The sequence below is a fragment of the Rhinoderma darwinii genome, chromosome 7, assembly GCF_050947455.1.
Source record: "Rhinoderma darwinii isolate aRhiDar2 chromosome 7, aRhiDar2.hap1, whole genome shotgun sequence".
Classification (NCBI taxonomy): domain Eukaryota; kingdom Metazoa; phylum Chordata; class Amphibia; order Anura; family Rhinodermatidae; genus Rhinoderma; species Rhinoderma darwinii.
In genome coordinates this window covers 74,565,283-74,584,263 of record NC_134693.1, presented here as the reverse complement: position 1 = coordinate 74,584,263, position 18,981 = coordinate 74,565,283, and the positions used below count along the sequence as shown (strand labels likewise).

General features: G+C 39.2%; 1 protein-coding gene across 1 annotated transcript in view; it reads left to right on the top strand.

Annotated features, from left to right (window-relative positions):
• The window catches only part of GUCY2C (guanylate cyclase 2C), a 255,706-nt gene that overhangs the window by 140,422 nt on the left and 96,303 nt on the right, over nt 1–18,981 (top strand). Inside the window, exons 11-14 of the mRNA XM_075832286.1 lie at nt 630–716; nt 5,034–5,166; nt 7,401–7,538; nt 10,200–10,285. Of these exons, the coding sequence (XP_075688401.1) occupies nt 630–716; nt 5,034–5,166; nt 7,401–7,538; nt 10,200–10,285 (444 nt within the window). The remainder of the gene's footprint in view (nt 1–629; nt 717–5,033; nt 5,167–7,400; nt 7,539–10,199; nt 10,286–18,981) is intronic.

Sequence of the window (18,981 nt, the reverse complement as noted above, 5' to 3'; positions counted from 1 at the left end):
CTATAGGGATTTTCCCTTAGGTGTTCTTTCAATTCCTATGTCATATCCTGTAAAACTCATTCAGGGCCCTATAATCAGCATAACACAGTGTATCAGTTTTGTCTGGAGTATTGCTTTAAGGATATTTTAGGTTTGGACCCACAAAATTTGTCTTAAAGGGGTTATCCCAACAAGATCTACAGGATGTGAAAGTTTCAAATTGAAATATAACTACATTTAGATAATACTATTCACAATAGTTTAGAAAACCTTTTCCAGGTGTCCATTAAATTGTGGTGCTATATGAATATTAATGCCAATCTATGAGCAATATCACTTAAATTATATTGTATTATATCAATATCGATTGTGTTGTTGGATTGGGATTGTTGTTTTTTTATTTTTTACTCTATGTCTATGTGATTGGTTAAGCTATCCAATCTGCTCTTTACTAGTATTAGTAGTTATTATTATTTTTATATATATATATATATATATATATATATATATATATATATATATATATATATATATATATATATTTTGGGTACCATATTAACAGAACTTTCTTTAGCAACATGTATAGTCTTTTTAACAAAAATGTAACAGTGTAGACCATATCATAAAATAATTATTTTTTTTCACTTCAGGAAGTTCTCAATGATAGAATATCCTACCCAGATGTCACTTTTATGGACTGGGAATTTAAAATCTCTGTCATGTATGATATAGCCAAGGTAAGACTATGTATTCACATAAATATTTAGCATATGATTATGTAAAGGAGAAAACAGTTGTATTGATAGAGTTTGTTGTTAATAGAAGTGCTTACCTTAACCTCTTAACGCCGAAGGACGGATATATCCGTCCTCAGCAGCTGCTAGTTCGCGCAGGAGGACGGATATATCCGTCCTGTGATGGCGCGGGTACTGTCACTGTACCCACGCGATTAGCGGCAGGAGCACGGCTGTTCTACACAGCTTGGCTCCTGCTGCAACTGCCGGAATCGAAGCGCGCTCCGATTCCGGCAGTTTAACCCATTAAATGCCGCTGTCAATAGTGACAGCGGCATCCAATGTGTTTGAAAGAGGGAGGGAGCTCCCTCTGTCGCCCCATCGGCGCCCCCGCAAACAAATCGCGGGTCGCCGTCGGATTTCCATGACAGCCGGGGGTCTAACAAAGACCCCCAGGTCTGTCTTCCGCAACTGCCTGTTAGGCGATGCCGGAGGCATGACCTAACAGGTTGCCTGTCAGTTTTACACTGACAGGCAATAATGCTTCGGTATACTAAGTATACCAAAGCATTATATATGCGATCGGCACATCGCATAGTGAAGTCCCCTGGTGGGACTAAAAAAAAATATGTCAATCAGTTAAATAAAGTTTGTGGAAAAAAAAAATAAAAAAAAATTACAGTGAAAATCAAATAAAACTACTTTTTTTGCCCAAAAAGTGGTTTTATTTAGTAAAAGTGTCAAAACAAATAACACATACACATATATGGTATCCCCGCGATCGTAACAACTTGACCAATAAAATGAACACATTAATTAAACCGCCGGATGCACGGTGTCCAAAAAAAACGCAAAAAATAACGGCAAAATTCGCTCTTTTCTCCCATTCCCCCCATAAAAAATTAAATAAAAATTAATCTAGAAATCCTATTTACCCCAAAATAGTACTAATGAAAACTACACATTGGCCCGCAAAAATCAAGCCCACATACGGCCACATTGACGGAAAAATAAAAACGTTACGGCTCTTGGAATGCGGCGATGCAAAAACAAGTAATTTTTTTCTAAAAGGCTTTTTATTGTGCAAACGTAGGAAAACATATAAAACCTTTACATATTTGGTATCCCCGTAATCGTGCCGACCCATAGAATAAAGTTAACATGTTATTTACGCTGCATAGTAAACGGCGTAAATTTATAACGTGAAAATCAATGCTGGAATAGCTGCTTATTTTCAATACTCTCCTAAAATAAAGTTAATAAAAGTTAATCGATATATTATAAGCATCTAAAAATGGTGCAATTACAAAATACAACTCGTCCCGCAAAAAACAAGCCCTAATACGGCGATGTCGACGGAATAAAAAAAAAGTTATGACTCTTGGAATGCGACCGTGAAAAAACAAAAAATAATCCTTGGTCATTAACTTGCAAAATGGCCCGGTCATTAAGGGGTTAAAGACCTTATTTCCCTGATAACGTAAACTTTTTGGCCACTGTGGAATTTTTCATGCAGTAGCCAAATATTAGTGAACGGGACAGGAGAGTTTTGTTTTTGTAGAAAAATGCTGTGTTTTTTCTATCTTTTTGTTGGCTTTAGTGCACCATTGACCTTTTAGAGCTGAATCTTAAAGGGAATCCGTCAGCAGTTTGGAAACCGATACAGGTGAGGGGGGAGGACATTGTAAAGATATCTTTTGAATCAATGTTTATTTCCCTGGGTGCTGCAGTCGCAAGTGCCTCTGAGGCAGGCACTGGATGTTCAAGTGCTACCTCCCTCTCCTCACGGCAATCTGTCAGCCCATTTCCTTTGGATGAGGGATGGCTTTAGCGCTCCCCTGATTGGCCACTAGTGCCCTCGCTCAAAGCAGAGAGTTGCACTTGCGAAAGTGGAGCTGGGGGAATAAAACATAGATTTCTCGGACATGCAACTTGCATCACTGAGATAAATGGTCTTGGTACAATGCCCCCCCCCCCCCCTCCCATATATCACGCTCTCAGACGTTTTGAGGTCTTAAAACTCCTGACAGATTCCCTTTAAAAAATGCAGCTATTATTGCAGCAAAGGAAAAAGGACTGCAGGATCCAACTACACAGGGTTTGTTTGTAGTCTGTAACCAAGGAAACACAGTTCTGCATAGGAGCTGTAGACACAAGATGGTATATGTTTAATCAAGACTATTTACAAAGTTGTTTCATTTTGTATTTTGGATGCATTGGAGCAATAAAAATGGTTGCAAATGTGGAGAAATTTTCTGTTAAATTAAGGGTTGAACTGATAGTTTCATAGTTCTATAGTTATCATACATTTCATGATTTGAAATCCGTATTTAAAATGTTAGTTTGCAATATTTCACTCGAATTGCCTTAAAATAATATGGGTTCTACGAAAAAAATAAAAAAAAAAGCTGATTGAGCTTTAGATACAGCAAAATTTTGCGATCAGATAACATTATGTAAGTGTCTGCAAAATTGTGTACATATTACTTGCTGTTAACCCCTTAACTCCAAGAGTCAGAACTGTTTTCTTTTTCCATCGACGGCTAGTATAAGGGCTTGTTTTTTGCGGGACGAGTTGTATTTTTCAATTCCACCATTTTTGGGTGCATATAATATATTGAATAATTTTTATTAACTTTATTTTAGGAAGGAGTGGAACATAAACAGCTATTCCAGTATGTTTTTAATTTACGGCATTCATTACGTGGTGTAAATAAAATAATACTTTTATTCTATGGGTCGTCACGATTAATATGTATAGGTTTTATATGTTTTCCTACGTTTGCACAATAAAAACCATTTTAAAAAAAATTACTTGTTTTTGCATTGCGGCATTCAAGGGAAAACAGCTCCTGATTTTCAGAAGTTTTTTAAGCCACACGCGTTTTTTACTCAGTTTTTTACGGCCGTTTTTTTTTAGCTGTTTTTCTATAGAGTCTATGGAAAAACGGTTCCAAAAACAGCTAAAGAAGTGACATGCACTTCTTTTTCGCGGCCGCTTTTTTACGCAGCCATTTTTTTAAAAACAGCCGCGTAAAAAAACTTCCCATTTCGTTTTACGGACCGAAAAACGGACGAAAATAAGCCGTGTAAACATACCCTAAAAGTTACTTTACAGTCTTAAGCGTTTTCTGTCATGTCTCTAGATTTCACCAAATACAGAAAACCATATTTGTCTTCAAACAGCAAGCAGCAGGTTAATGCACTGTTTAGAAATGATCAAAATAACTTAGGGCTCATTCCGGCGAGCGTGTACCCCGTCCGTGTGACGGACATTAAAACAACGGCCGTCACACGGACTTATGTATTTCAATGGGGCCGTTCACACGACTGTTGTTTCAACGGAGCATGTGAAAGGTCCGTGAAAAAATAGAACATGTCCTACTTTACGCGTTAGTTTTTCATGTCCAAAGTTGCCGACGCTCGTCTGAATGTAGCCTTATAGTCTAGAAACATAATATAGCGTTTCTAAGATATTCTATGTTACTGGTGAGTCCACAACAGAGCAATTAAAGAACAAATGCAAATAGGCACATGATACAGGGGACTACAGAATCTATAATATTACGAGGGTGAGTCATAAATTATCCGCACTCCGGTTATATTAAAACTTCTATCTTATCAGCGCTTTGAGTACGAGGTCGTTGCTGTCTCCCCGGTCACTGCTGTGCAGGTTTGAACGTGATACGTTTGTTTATTTGTGACTGCGGTGCGAGAAACAACTGTTGCCCCACTTGTGATTTGCACGAAAGAAGAGCAGCGTGCAGTGATTAGTGTTTTTGTGGTCTGAGGGTTTGTCTGGTGCCGATAGTTATCGAAGACTTTGTGCACAGTATGGAGAAAGTGTTTTGTCGCGGAGAAGTGTGTATGAATGGATGAAAGTTCAAGGAAGGTCGCACAAGTGTCAGCCATGAAGAAGGAGCCGGACGCCTGTCCACGACTAATGACAACATTGAGCGTGCACGTGAACTGATTCTATTGGATAGACTATCACCTGTTTGGTCCCCTGAAAGAAGCCCTATGAGGAAGATGATTCACGTCTGATGAAGAGGTGAAGACAGCGGTGCATTCGTGGCTCACAGCTCAGCCTAAAACATTTTTTAATGTGGGAATACGAAAGCTTGTTGACAGATGGACAAAGTGTATTTAAAAGCAGGGAGATTATGTTGAAAAATTATGTATTTGTCTTTTCTGAAAGTTGATTCAAGTAAATTCTACAGCCAGAGTGTGGATAATTTTGGACTCACCCTCATATATAAAGCTAATGTACTTGATGGGTAATAAATGTATATTGTTACCAAAATAATTTCTCCATTATAGGGTATGTCCTATCTACACTCAAGTAAAGCTGAGTTCCATGGCCGACTTAAGTCAACAAACTGTGTAGTTGATAGTCGTATGGTAGTGAAAATCACTGACTTTATTTGTAATTCCATTCTGAGTCCTAAGAAGGGTAAGTATGAATATCACAACATTCTAAAACATTTTTAGGTCTAATCTGTTTAGGTCAATAATTTAAAGAGGCTCTGTCACCACATTATAAGTGGCCTATCTCCTACATAATGTGATCAGTGCTCTAATGTAGATTACAGCAGTGGTTTTTATTTAGAAAAACTATAAATTTTGACAGAGTTATGACCTATTTTAGATTTATGCTAATGACTTTCCTAATAGACAACTGGGCGTGTTTTTACTTTTTGACCGAGTGGGCGTTGTAAAGAGAAGTGTATGACGCTGACCAATCAGTGTCATACACTTCTCTCCATTCATGTACTCAGACATCGTGATCTCGCGAGATCACGATGTGCCGTCAATTACTCACACATTAACGTTACTGAAGTGCCTTGAGAGTGAATAGACATCGCTTCCAGCCAGGACGCGATGTCTAGTCACAATCCCGACATTTCGGTAACGTTTGTGTGGGACTTACAGCACAGCAAGCGTGATCTCGCGAGATCACGCTGTAAATGACAGCACAACATGATCTCGATGTGCTGTGCTGTAAGTCCCACACAAATGTTACCGAAATATCGGGATTGTGAATAGACATCGCGTCCTGGATGGAAGTGATGTCTATTCACTCTCAAGGCACTTCAGTTTCGTTAATGTGTGAGTAATTGATGAATGGAGGGAAGTGTATGACGCTGATTGGTCAGCGTCATACACTTCTCTTTACAACGCCTACTCGGTCAAAAAGTAAAAACACGCCCAGTTGTCTATTAAGAAAGTAATTAGCATAAATCTAAATTAGGTCATAACTCCGTCAAAATTGATTGTTTTTCTAAATAAAAAACACTGATGTGATCTACATTACAGCGCCAATCACATTATGTAGAAGATAGGGCACTTATAATGTGGTGACAGAGCTCAATTATAAACTTTTTTGAATTCTGAGAAGTTCTTAAAATTTTAAACTGATTAATTTCATAATTAAACATAGAGTGGAGCTTATCATTTAGTAAGAAACTAGTCATGGACCGCACATCCACTATATACTTTGATCTATCGCAGCTAGGCAAAATTTCTAAACATGAACATGAGGTTCTTTGTTAACATTTTGATCAAATTGTATACAAGCCCACTTGCCACTTCACTTCGACCTCTTTAAAGTGGGTCCCTACTCTATCGGTTGTGTCACTGTCACTGCAGCAACGCTCCTGCAGAGGGAGCAACCCAGAGGCCCAAAAGCACTCATGCCATCAGGCCATGCCAAGCCTCCTTGGCTCTGGGCTTAGTCCCCCCACAAGTGCAGCACCACAGCAACAGACACCACCTACAGTAGCACAACATATGAACAGATGAAATAAGCTCACCTTACAATGCACTCCCAGTGGACAACTGAGAGCACAAGCAAGAGCAGAAACACTTATGAGGTCATTCCTAAATTAAAATCAGCTCGGCCAAATGTTTGGAGTGCTGGTACCAAGTAAAACAAAAAAACTTGAAAGGTATAGACTATATGATAATATCATTTAGTGAGAGCTTATAGAGTGGAGCTTACTTAATATAGATGTATTATTGAATTTGATGGAATCTGTATAAATTCATCCCCCTAGTGGCAGCCATTGGTAGTCAGAATTTTATCATTTAAAGTAATTACATCTTTTAACACAATGTCACAGTTTAGTTTAATTAAAAAATGTTGAGTAACCGTGCAAACATTTTATGTTATTTTTTTTTTACAAATATTTCCATGTACTATATACCTGAAGGCAGCAAAATAAACAGAATAAAGTGCTAAATATGCTGCCATCAATATTAAGCACTACACCTAGAGTATTAAAGTGTTTAATACGTATAATTAAACCCTATGAGGTAATGTAGTGCTGTTGGTAATAGTTGTCTGTCTGGTACAACCAGATGTTAGGATGAGATTTATTTTCTCCAGTTATATTTAAATTGAATAAAGCTGAAATAGACTAAAACCATAAAAAGAAGATGTTACTGGAAGAAGACATGTGAGTGAAATTTGAGTCCTGCTATGGAAAGGACCTGGAATCTTCTTTAACTCTGTGTGAAAGCAGGGGATATAAGCTCTTTTTTTTTTTTTAGAAAAATGGAGCTCTGAGTCTGACCCAATAAAGATGTGTTATGAAACTAATTTGCATAGAATTTTTGACCTAAAAACTAAATGATGTTCATAGTTGGAAGGACACTTTTTTCATCATCATTACTCTTTTATTAAAGATTTGTGGATGTCTCCTGAACACCTACGCCAAAATGGGGTTTCCCAGAAAGGCGATGTCTATAGCTACGGAATTATCGCACAAGAAATTATCCTGAGGAAAGAAACATTTTACACAGAACAATACCTTGAACCCAAAGGTAAAATGATCCATACAACATATGAACAAACAAGCTGCATCAACTTATTGACACATGGAAACCTAGATCACATATTTGGATATAACATGTGGTGTAAGGAGTTCATTTTAGATTATTGAGAAATAGCAGGTACATAATATGCTAAATTTTTATTTATTTTTTCAATAATTACAAAATATATACAGGAACTTTTAAACCAAAGAGAGGTTGTCCAAAGGGGACAACTGCTTTAATCATTTGTATTATTTAAACCTTCTACTGGGTGTAGTTGTACATGGCTGAGGCCAAATTACAAACATTTAGATGCAAATTAGCTTTCCTCTGGAAGAATGAAAATTATCTCTCTAGGCCCACCTACTGGAGGGAGCTTCCTGTAAATCAATATCCGACACATAGAAGAGCCTTGAAACACAGTTATGGATTCTAGTCAAATGGAAGAGAAACCTATCTGTAGACAGCTTTTATTTTTCTTGAATATAGTTTATTAACAATCAAATGTCATAGATACAGTATACTGCGATGCAGAACAAGCTATGAAAAATAACACCATAAATAAATACTTTAATTACACATAGCACGACAGTATAACATACAGCACAGGTCTCTCTACACTAAACATCATACCACACGCTATGCTAGATTTCTTGCAGACCAGTGGCGTAGCTTGGGGGGGTTGGCCCTGGGCTCACCGCTGCCACCCCCACCATGACCGCCGCTCCCACGCAGCAATACTCTAGCAGACGTGCCGCATGCTACGCATGTCTGCTAGAGCACACCTCTGACGCTGCCCGCTAGCGAGGAGCAGAAGAAGCCTGCGTGTGAGGAGAGGGTAAGCAAGTACCCTCCCCAATAATGGATGCACGCAGGGATGGTGGGGTTTGTATACAGGGATAATGGCTGATATATACAGGGATGATGGGCGTTAATGCAGGGATAATGGCTGGACTACCCATCATCCCTGCATATAACCCCCATTATCCCCATATATAACCACCATCATCACTGTATATAAACCCCATCATCCCTATATATATAAACCTCATCATCCCTGTATATACCAAACATTATCCCTGTATGTAATCTCCATCATCCCTGTATATACCAGCCAGGGATACTAGCCAGGCTGTACAGAGGTGATAGGGGTTATATACAAGGATGATGGCTGGTACATACAGAGAAGATGAGGGTTATATACAGGGATAGTGGGGTTATATATAGGGATGATGGCTGGTATACACAGGGATCAGGTGGGTTAATGCAGTGATGATGGCTGGAATACCCATCATCCCTGTATATAAGAACCATCATCCCTATATATACCAGCCAGGCCGGTATTTACAGGGATGATGGGAGTTATAGACAAGGATGATGGCTGGTACATACAGGGATGATGGGGGTTATATACAGGGATGATGGCTGGTATATACAGGGATGATTGGGGCTATATACAGGGATGATGGGCATTATATACAGGGATGATAGCTGGTATATAATTAGAATGTGCCTCTTCCATTGTAAACATGTGTGGGGGGGCACTCAGATATGTCGTCCCCCCCCCCTTTGCTAAACCCCTAGCTATGGCTCTGTTGCAGACTTAAATTTAACAAAGCCAATTAAGAAAGCATTACAGGCAGTGATGAAAGTAAGGGAGTAGGAAGAAGGTGATAGGGAGCAAAAATCACAGGCCCAAAGCTCTATTGAGAAACCAACACATCCAGGGGAGAGAGGGAAGGACAGGGGGGATAAACCCCTTCATTGCCGTTCAGAATGTCCCAGATAGAATAGTCTCTTAGCAGGCTATAGATCAGCCTGTGGCAGTCCAGGGCGGACATGCTCTCCCTTCCCAAGATGAGGTTATTCTTGGTTAGACATATAGAAACAGTCCATAAAGCACCGAATGGTACCATAGGCTGTTCCTGGCAACAGAGCCTTTGAGTTCATGTTACAGTGCATCCAACAGACCCTGAGCAAGCGGGCACTGCTAGAAGAGGTGCAAAACTGGTGCCTCCATCATGAGGCACCTTGGGCAGTACCTGGTCTTGCACAGGTTGTGGGCATGCATGAATGACCTCAAAGGCAGACCTCCATAGTCATCCATGATAATTCTATGAGTCCGTTGGTTAATATGTCAGTAGCCACATTAGTCCATACAGTCTCTACAGTGGAGGCAGTGAGCACAGGAATAAACTCTATCAAGTCCTTAGCTTTGATGATCTTGTATATCGACTTGGGTTTCCACAAGTCTAGCTTGTATCCCTCCAGTGTGTACTCCCTCCCAACTGGGAAGCATCCCTTTTTTTCCATGGAGCATAGCCTGTAAGACTCCATAACAGCTGTGTCTCTTCAAATAGAGTCAGCATCCAACCTCTAAAATTTAGTTTAAATTTCTGTGTGGGGAATAAAAAATGTATCTTTCGGGTTTTTCCCAATGCAAACAAATGAAATTATGTAGTGATAATAATATGAATAAAATAAAATGTTAGATATTTTCATCAAGAAATTTTTATTTGAATTTGTAGAAGATAAAAATTTTAGCCGGTAGAGTTACAATTGAATTTCCACTGAACATGGAACCATAGTTAGTTAGTACGGTTGAAAAAAGACACATGTCCACATGTCCAATCATTGAATGTTGTATTTCTTTACCAATGGTCACCACAGAAAAAATTGCAAGAGTGAAAAAGATGAAAGACTGTCCATTTCGACCAGACCTTCACCTGGACACAGCAGAGGAGTGGGAGATAGAGGCAAATATTTTTGGTTCAATATTGATGTATTTTTGATTTATCTAAATCAGAGAGAGCATGTAATGAAAATAGATAAATATTGCCTAAAAATAGATCAATGTAATAAACGTGCTTATTATGTTTTTGGGGATTTTCACATTTAATTGCAATCTTTCGCTTTAAGCATTTTCTTTTATTCTAGTATTCCTTTTTTTATTGTCAGCAAATTACACTTACTATAGCCTTATGGTTTAGCTGTTTTACAGCAATTGTTAGAAAATTACTTACAAAAGACGCTACATAAATGTAACCATCTTTTTAAAAGTCTAACCATATATTTTGTGTTTTCCCAGACTCTAAGGCCTTATTCACACGACAGTGAAAAAAAATGTCCATTTAAAACTGATCAACTGTCAGTTTTTCATGGTCATTTTGCATCAGTGTGTCTCTAAATTTTCATCCATTTCAAGTCCATCTGTCCGTTTTTAATGGCCGTTTGACATCCATTTTGCATCAGTTTTTCATGGCCGTTAAAAAAAACTGATGAATTTCATTGGTCAGGCTTTTTTTGTCCCAACCCCCTGAAAACAACCAAAGGAAGGTCACATGTTTACCTAGACACTATTTACAGCCTCCCTGTATATGATGCCACACACCTCCCTGTATATGATGCCACACACCTCCCTGTATATGATGCCACGCGCCTCCCTGTATATGATGCCACGCGCCTCCCTGTAGATGATGCCACGCGCCTCCCTGTAGATGATGCCACACGCCTCCCTGTAGATGATGCCACACGCCTCCCTGTATATGATGCCACACGCCTCCCTGTAGATGATGCCACACGCCTCCCTGTAGATGATGCCACACGCCTCCCTGTAGATGATGCCACACCAGCCTCCCTGTAGATGATGCCACACACCTCCCTGTAGATGATGCCACACGCCTCCCTGTATATGATGCCACACGCCTCCCTGTAGATGATGCCACACGCCTCCCTGTAGATGATGCCACACGCCTCCCTGTAGATGATGCCACACCAGCCTCCCTGTAGATGATGCCACACACCTCCCTGTAGATGATGGCACACCAGCCTCCATGTAGATGATGCCACACCAGCCTCCCTGCAGATCATGCAATACCTGCCTCCCTGTAGATGATGCCACACCTGCCTCCCTGTAGATGCCACACCTACCTCCCTGTAGATGCCACACCAGCCTCCCTGTAGATGCCACACCAGTCTCCCTGTAGATGCCACACCAGCCTGCCTGTAGATGCCACACCAGCCTGCCTGTAGATGCCGCACCAGCCTCCCTGTAGATGCCGCACCAGCCTGCCTGTAGATGCCACACCAGCCTCCCTGTAGATGCCACACCAGCCTGCCTGTAGATCGTGCCACATACTCACGAGAGCAGCGCCGTCTCTTGTCTTCTTCACTTGTGGTCACTCGTCTGCACGGGATCTGGCAAGGCAGCGCGACGGGGCGATGACGTCATCGAGGCGCCTTCAAACCCGTGAAGACGAGTGACCACACCTGAAGAAGCGCCGCAAACGTGAGTATGCCAACGATAGCCAGCAAGGGAACTAGTAGTTCCCTTGCCAATCCCCATGTAACAGATCCGTTTTTAACGGTTGTTACATGTATTGACAGCCGTTAAAAACTGATCCATTGACTTCTATGGGGGCCGACATGTCCTATTTTTTGACGGCCATTATTCACGGGCCGTTAAAAAAATGGCCGTGTGAATGCACCCATAGAATATCATTGTTCTGAAAACGGCCATGTGAAAGCCGTTAAAAGGACGGCCATCACACGGCCGTTTTTCACTGTCGTGTGAATGAGGCCTAGGACACTAGACCATAAGATACACCAAATTGTAGACAATTTAAAAAAAAAAATAGTTCTTACACAACTGGCGTATTGTATATTTATTTATAAAGTCACAATACAAATTTTTCCTTTGTATTTATTAATGACCGCCGATACGCCTTTTAACATTGGTCATTAAGGGGCTTTATTCTAGGCCGTCGCCTTTTCACGGCGGCCTAATAAACGACCTGCACGGGTGGCCCGTGCAGGCTGGAGCCGAGGCTCGGCTGTCTGATGACAACCGGACTCCTGCTCCAACGGTAGCAATCAAAGTTTACTTAGATCGCGGCCGTTTAACCCCTCAAATGCCGTGGTCATTAGCGACCGCTGCATTTGAGTTGTTTACAGAGGGAGGGAGCTAATGCAAATTGAAAATGCAATTGCGGACATCTGGTGGTGTGCCATGGCAGCCGGGGGCCTAACAAAGGCACCCAGGTCTGCCCTAGCTATATACCTATTAAGCAGTGCCAGAGGCACATCGTAATAGATGCCTGTCAGTATTATACTGACAGGCAGTAATGCTCTGGTATACGAAGTATACCAAAGCATTGTATCGGCGATCTAAAGATTGCATTGTGAAGTCCCCTAGTGAGACTCAAAAAAAAATTAATGTGAAATAAAACTAATAAAAAGGTACACATAAAAAATATAAAACCATATATTCCCAGAAGAAATGGTTTCATTTAGTAAAAGTGTAAAAATAAAATAAAAACTACACATATATGGTAACCCCACAATCGTAATGACCCAAAAAATAAAGTTAGCATATTATTTAAACCGCAAGGTGAACGCCGTAAAAAAAAAACCACTCAAAAAGCATGGAAAAGCTGAGGATAAGCAACTTTAAATGACAATGGGACTTCGGCCTTGTTCACACAGTTTTTTGCAGGCAGAAAAATCTGCCTCGAAATTCATTCAGGCTTTCTTTGCCTCCCATTGATGTCAATGGGAGGTCAGAGACGGAAATGCCCGAAGAAAGGGCATGTCGCTTCTTCACCTTCGCCTCCCATTTTAATCAATAGGAGGTGATTTCAGAAGTTTTTTGCCGCAGTTTCTGCTGCAAAAAATACGGCAAAAAACTCTTTGTGAACAGGGCCTTATTCTTGTGTGAATCTGCTACACGCTTGTGGCACATCTGCATCAGAAATCAAAAGGAAAGCCTCAGATTTTTACTGTTGAAAAACACATTGAACTTTAATGGCAATATAAGAACGGCGCTATAGTGCTCCTTATATCCTCACTTCCCCCTCCCTTAAGGCTCCCTTCACATCATGTTGTTGCCCTAAGTGTATCGTGTACGTCAGGAAATCTCCTAACTTACACTATAAAAAACGTAGGCGATAATTCACAGGGCTCCATTATATCCTTTTAGCCTACGTCGGGCTGGTAGACGCCGGTATACCTTATTTTTGAAGGATGGAATAGCGTAGTAGACTTTGCTATTCCATCCTGAGAGATTCCACAAAAAAAAATGTATACCGCTCCTGACATTACTATATGGACAGTGATGTCAGGAGCTTCCCAATGCCAGAGTCCCTAGGCATAGCATCACAAGTGCTCTACCCGTGGTCTTTGTCCCTGGGAAAGCTCCTGACATCACTGTCCTTACTAGTCTGTCTTCCCCTCACTAAACTCTCCCCTCTCCAATCTATCCTCAATGCAGCAGCCAGGCTCATCTTTATGACCAACCGCTACACCAACGCCTCTAATCTGTGCCAGTCACTGCACTGGTTGCCCATCCCCTTCCGAATAAAATTCAAACTTATTACTCTCACCCACAAAGCTCTCCACAGTGCTGCACCTCCTTACATCTCCTCCCTCATCTCTGTCTACCACCCTACTCGGGCTCTACGTTCTGCCAACGACCTTAGATTAAAATCCTCCACAATCCGAACCTCCCACTCCCGTCTCCAAGATTTCTCTCGTGCTGCACCCGTCCTCTGGAATGCGCTAACCCAGACAATCCGATTAATTCCCAATATCCACAGTTTTAAACGTGCCCTGAAAACACATCTTTTTAGACAGGCCTATAACATTCCCTAATCTGACTTCTTTCCATGGCCCTCCTTTTAGATTAGTCATCAGAATAAGATTCCCTCACACTCCTTCTCTTCGTGTCCGTCATACACGGATACTGGCTGGTGACCGGCTCTTGCAGCTTTATGTCACCACCGCATGTGTATAAAAATGGCCGGACCATTGTACAGAACAAACACTATTACACTTTGTGTCTCCCTTATGTCCTCATAGATTGTAAACTCTTACGAGCAGGGTCCTCACTCTCCAGGTTTGAATTGTAAATGAACTTTGTCACTATGTAATGTCTGATATTGTTTGTTTCATGTCCCCTCTAAATTGTAAAGTGCTGCGTAATATGTTGGCGCTATATAAATAAAGATTATTATTATTACTATTATATATGTAAAGTGACGTCAGGGGATTCTCCAGGGCGAGAATCCCTGGCCAGAGCATTGCCGATGCTCCGGCCGTGTACTCAGGCTTTGCAAAGCTTCTGACGTCACTTTACGTATATGGACATCAGGAACAACGCCATAGTCTCTGGGCAGAGCGCTAGTAGAAAGCTCAAGCCCTGGGAAAGCTCCAGACGTCCTGGGCCATTCCCTGGGCAACATATCCCACTGTATGCCATACAGTGGGATACAATTTGGCTAAATAGATAAAAATCCAGAGCATTAACTGGTCATTGCCTGCTCCATGGTTTCGTTCACTGTAATTTACATCAGCACCAAAATCAGTTAATGCGTATAACGTACAAGCGTGAGTGCCACACTTTCCGTTGCCCACCCCCGGTAATGGAGGGAGGGCCCAGACATCTTGGCTGTGTGGGACCCAGAAATTCCTGATGGTGGCCCTGTGTGGACCCACTAGGCCACTCCGCCATAGCGGAGTGGCAGCTGGCCAAACGACAGTCAATGCAAAAGTATTAGCATAAGAGTACCTGTATGAGAGTCTAGCTGGAGAAAGGTAGAAAAAACACAAAGCGCACAATAGTGCGTGACACTGTGATTTTACACGTGTGAACAAGGTTCTGAATACGCTCACCTGGTGGGGTTATGCTGGGAGCATAACATCCAGTGTAACAAATTCCACTTAGGTAGCCTCCACGGTATGTTAGTGGCAGGATCAGCTTGCAGCATAGGACCCGGTTTGAGAACTTGATATACAAAGTCTCAATAATGAATGAAGGAATAAAAGCAAAAAGCGGGTGTCTTCTATGCGCTATTGATCAATAGAATCTTCCAAAAGACGTGTATTCCAAATTCCTCAAGGATAACGGTATAGTCGGTAATGAAAGGATTTATTGGTACAAGATGATATAAAAACACAACTGTTTAACAATGAACAGTTTCGAAACCGGACCGGTTTCTTCCTCAGGTAGTATGTAAATGAAAGGGTGGGGTGTCGGTTAAATAAAATAACCCAGTGAAAGGTTAATTAAAAGCAAGAACTACCGGGTCGGATGCAAAAATAAAACACCAACTCAAATTACATATCAAAGTATACATATGATTACAGTCAATAAAAATAAAAATTATAAAATATATGATATATACGAGCTATGTACAAATGTCCAATGAAAGATGATTCATTTCTATGTATTATGCTTGGAATATGTCTAGCTATTGAAAACATCCTGTATTAAACGGGATTGAACGTATACATAAATACAAAAAAATGCACATACATAATTATATTATTTTTAAAAATGTATTAGAAATAAGTTTAAAAAAAATGTTTAAAAATTTTTTGAAAAAAAATGTTTTTTTTTTTTTTTTTTGGTAACTTAGCCTACAGATGGAGTATCATTCTTGTAATCGTTATTTCTGGACGTGATATTAAAGATAGATTCTCCTTTTGCTCATTTTGTTCAGTTTGTCTATTTTGCTATACAAATTCGTAAATACCAAACTGGGATAGTTTTTGTGCAGATTCTATATGGGTACATATATGTATGTAGTTATGATGTGCGCATAACTATACTATTTCCGTCGAAAATGATAATAGTGCCAACTTTATCATTGTACTGGTCTTGGTGTTATTCACAAATGATCAAAGTTTGGTGGTTTTGATTTTTAGTATTAAACAGATTATTTCTTTCGATACGATCTTTACCACTTGTTGAGGAACTTTGTATATGTATACATATATATAATTACATATAACGGATTTCCCATTTATTTCCATATAGTGGGATTCATCTAAAGTAAATTCGTTTTATTAAATTATGATCTCTGTCATTTCATTCAAACCTGCAGGTTTTAGGGTCTTCAATTTGTATATCCAAAAGATTTCTCTCTTGCACAGTGAATCATATCTGTCCGCTCGGTTGTCACTTATATGTTCAATTGGTGTAATATTGAAACAACTAAAGTCATTATTATGAAACAAAGTACAGTGTTTGGAGACACTGTGCAAGAGGAATTTTTTCTTACAGTTAGAACGATGTTTATTTAGCCGACAATGCAAGAATTGGATTGTTCTTCCTACATATTGGAGACCGCAAACACAGTCAATGAGGTATATAACGTAGTTTGACTGGCAATTTAACTGTGTTACAATTTGGTACTCGTTTTTTGTTTGGTTTGATTTAAAAGAGTCTGTAGTGCGTATACTAAGACAACATAAACACTTCTTTTTCCTGCATTTGGAGCTCCCCTTTAAACATGCACTTGAGGACATAGCATTTTGTTGGGACATCGTTTGTCTTCCAGAAAAGTTAATCTTACTCGGTGCTAAAATATTCTTCATAGTTTTTGCTCTCTTAAAAGTAATCATTGGTTTCAAAGGTAGGCTATTTTTTTAAAAAGGATCAGTGTGTAAAATGTACCAATATTTATTCATGATATCCTTAATATTTTTGTGTGCAGCGTTATATTTAGTTATGAAGTTGAAGGAGAAAAACTTTTTTATTTGTTCATCTTTCGCTTTTTTTATGTCTATTGTATCAACCGCTTCAATACCATTTGATAGTTTATCCTTAGGGGGCAAACAATCCTCTTGACTTAAAATCACTGTTTTTTTGTATGCATCAGAGAGGAGTTTTTTTGGATAATTTTTTTCTTTAAATCTTTTTTGTAAGATACGACTTTGATCATTAAAGTCTTTGTTCGATGTACAGTTTTTTCTAATTCTTTTATACTGACTATATGGGATGTTTTTTAGCCACTTATGATAGTGGCTGCTCTTATAGTCCAAATAGCTATTGCTATCCACTTTTTTGAAGTGGGTACGGGTGATGATTTGACTCGTAGTTTTGACTATTGTTAAATCCAAAAAATCGATTTCAATTGGTTGTATGTTGAACGTAAAATTTATCCCCCAGGTATTAGTGTTCAGCATCTGACAAAACTCTGTCGCTGTTGTAAGATCACCTTCCCAAATTAAAAACAGATCATCTATGAATCTTCTAAATAATAAGATATTAGTGTTTGCCCATGGGTGTTGCCAGATATATTCCTCCTCAAACATTCCCATGAAGATATTTGCATAGCTAGGAGCTACCCTTGTCCCCATAGCTGTGTCTTTTACTTGGTGATTGGTGATACAATTTCTGATCAAATTAAAAGATATTATTCTTTAAGATAAATTCCATACTATTACAAAAAAAGTTAATTTGTATTGGTAATAGTTCCGTATCCCTCTCCAGTCTTATTTTTAGTTTTTCCAAACCCAATACGTGTTCAATGTTGCTGTAGAGTGCAGTAACATCCAAAGTAATAAATAGTAGATTTTCCCTCATTGGAACGGTCTTTAGATCCCCAATTAGTTGGGTTGAGTCTTTTAAAAAACTTGGGAATTCTATCACATATTTTTGTAAAATTATGTCTAGGTAGTGAGAGAGGTGACAGGTGGGAGATTGCATACCCGATATGATCGGTCTCCCTGGTGGATTAGTTAAATTTTTGTGTATTTTTGGAAGATGATAATAAAAGGGCATGTTGATATTCTCCGGGATCAGATAATTTTTTTCTTTTTTATTAAGAATATTATTCAAGAAAGCTTGATTGACCATGATTTTAAGGTCTTCCAAAATTGTCGATAAAGGGTTAACTATGAGTTTCCTATAGTAGTTCTCATCTGATAAAATTCTCATTGCTTCTTCATAGTAGTCTGTAACATTTTGAATTACTGTCCCCCCTCCCTTGTCTGCTGATCTGATAACTAATTGGTTATTATTTTTAAGGTTTTTTTAGGGCTGTTTTCTCTTTATAAGTAAGGTTATTTTTTCCACGGATTTTGTATGAGTCTAGCTCCTCTAGATCCTTGAGGACTAGATGATGGAAAGTATTGATAAAATTTCCTTGGTTACCCACAGGATAAATTTTTTTTTAAACTTATTTATAATACATTTTTAAAAATAATATAATTATGTATGTGCATTTTTTTGTATTTATGTATACGTTCAATCCCGTTTAATACAGGATGTTTTCAATAGCTAGACATATTCCAAGCATAATACATAGAAATGAATCATCTTTCATTGGACATTTGTACATCGCTCATATATATCATATATTTTATAATTTTTATTTTTATTGACTGTAATCATATGTATACTTTGATATGTAATTTGAGTTGGTGTTTTATTTTTGCATCCGACCCGGTAGTTCTTGCTTTTAATTAACCTTTCACTGGGTTATTTAACCGACACCCCACCCTTTCATTTACATACTACCTGAGGAAGAAACCGGTCCGGTTTCGAAACTGTTCATTGTTAAACAGTTGTGTTTTTATATCATCTTGTACCAATAAATCCTTTCATTACCGACTATACCGTTATCCTTGAGGAATTTGGAATACACATCTTTTGGAAGATTCTATTGAT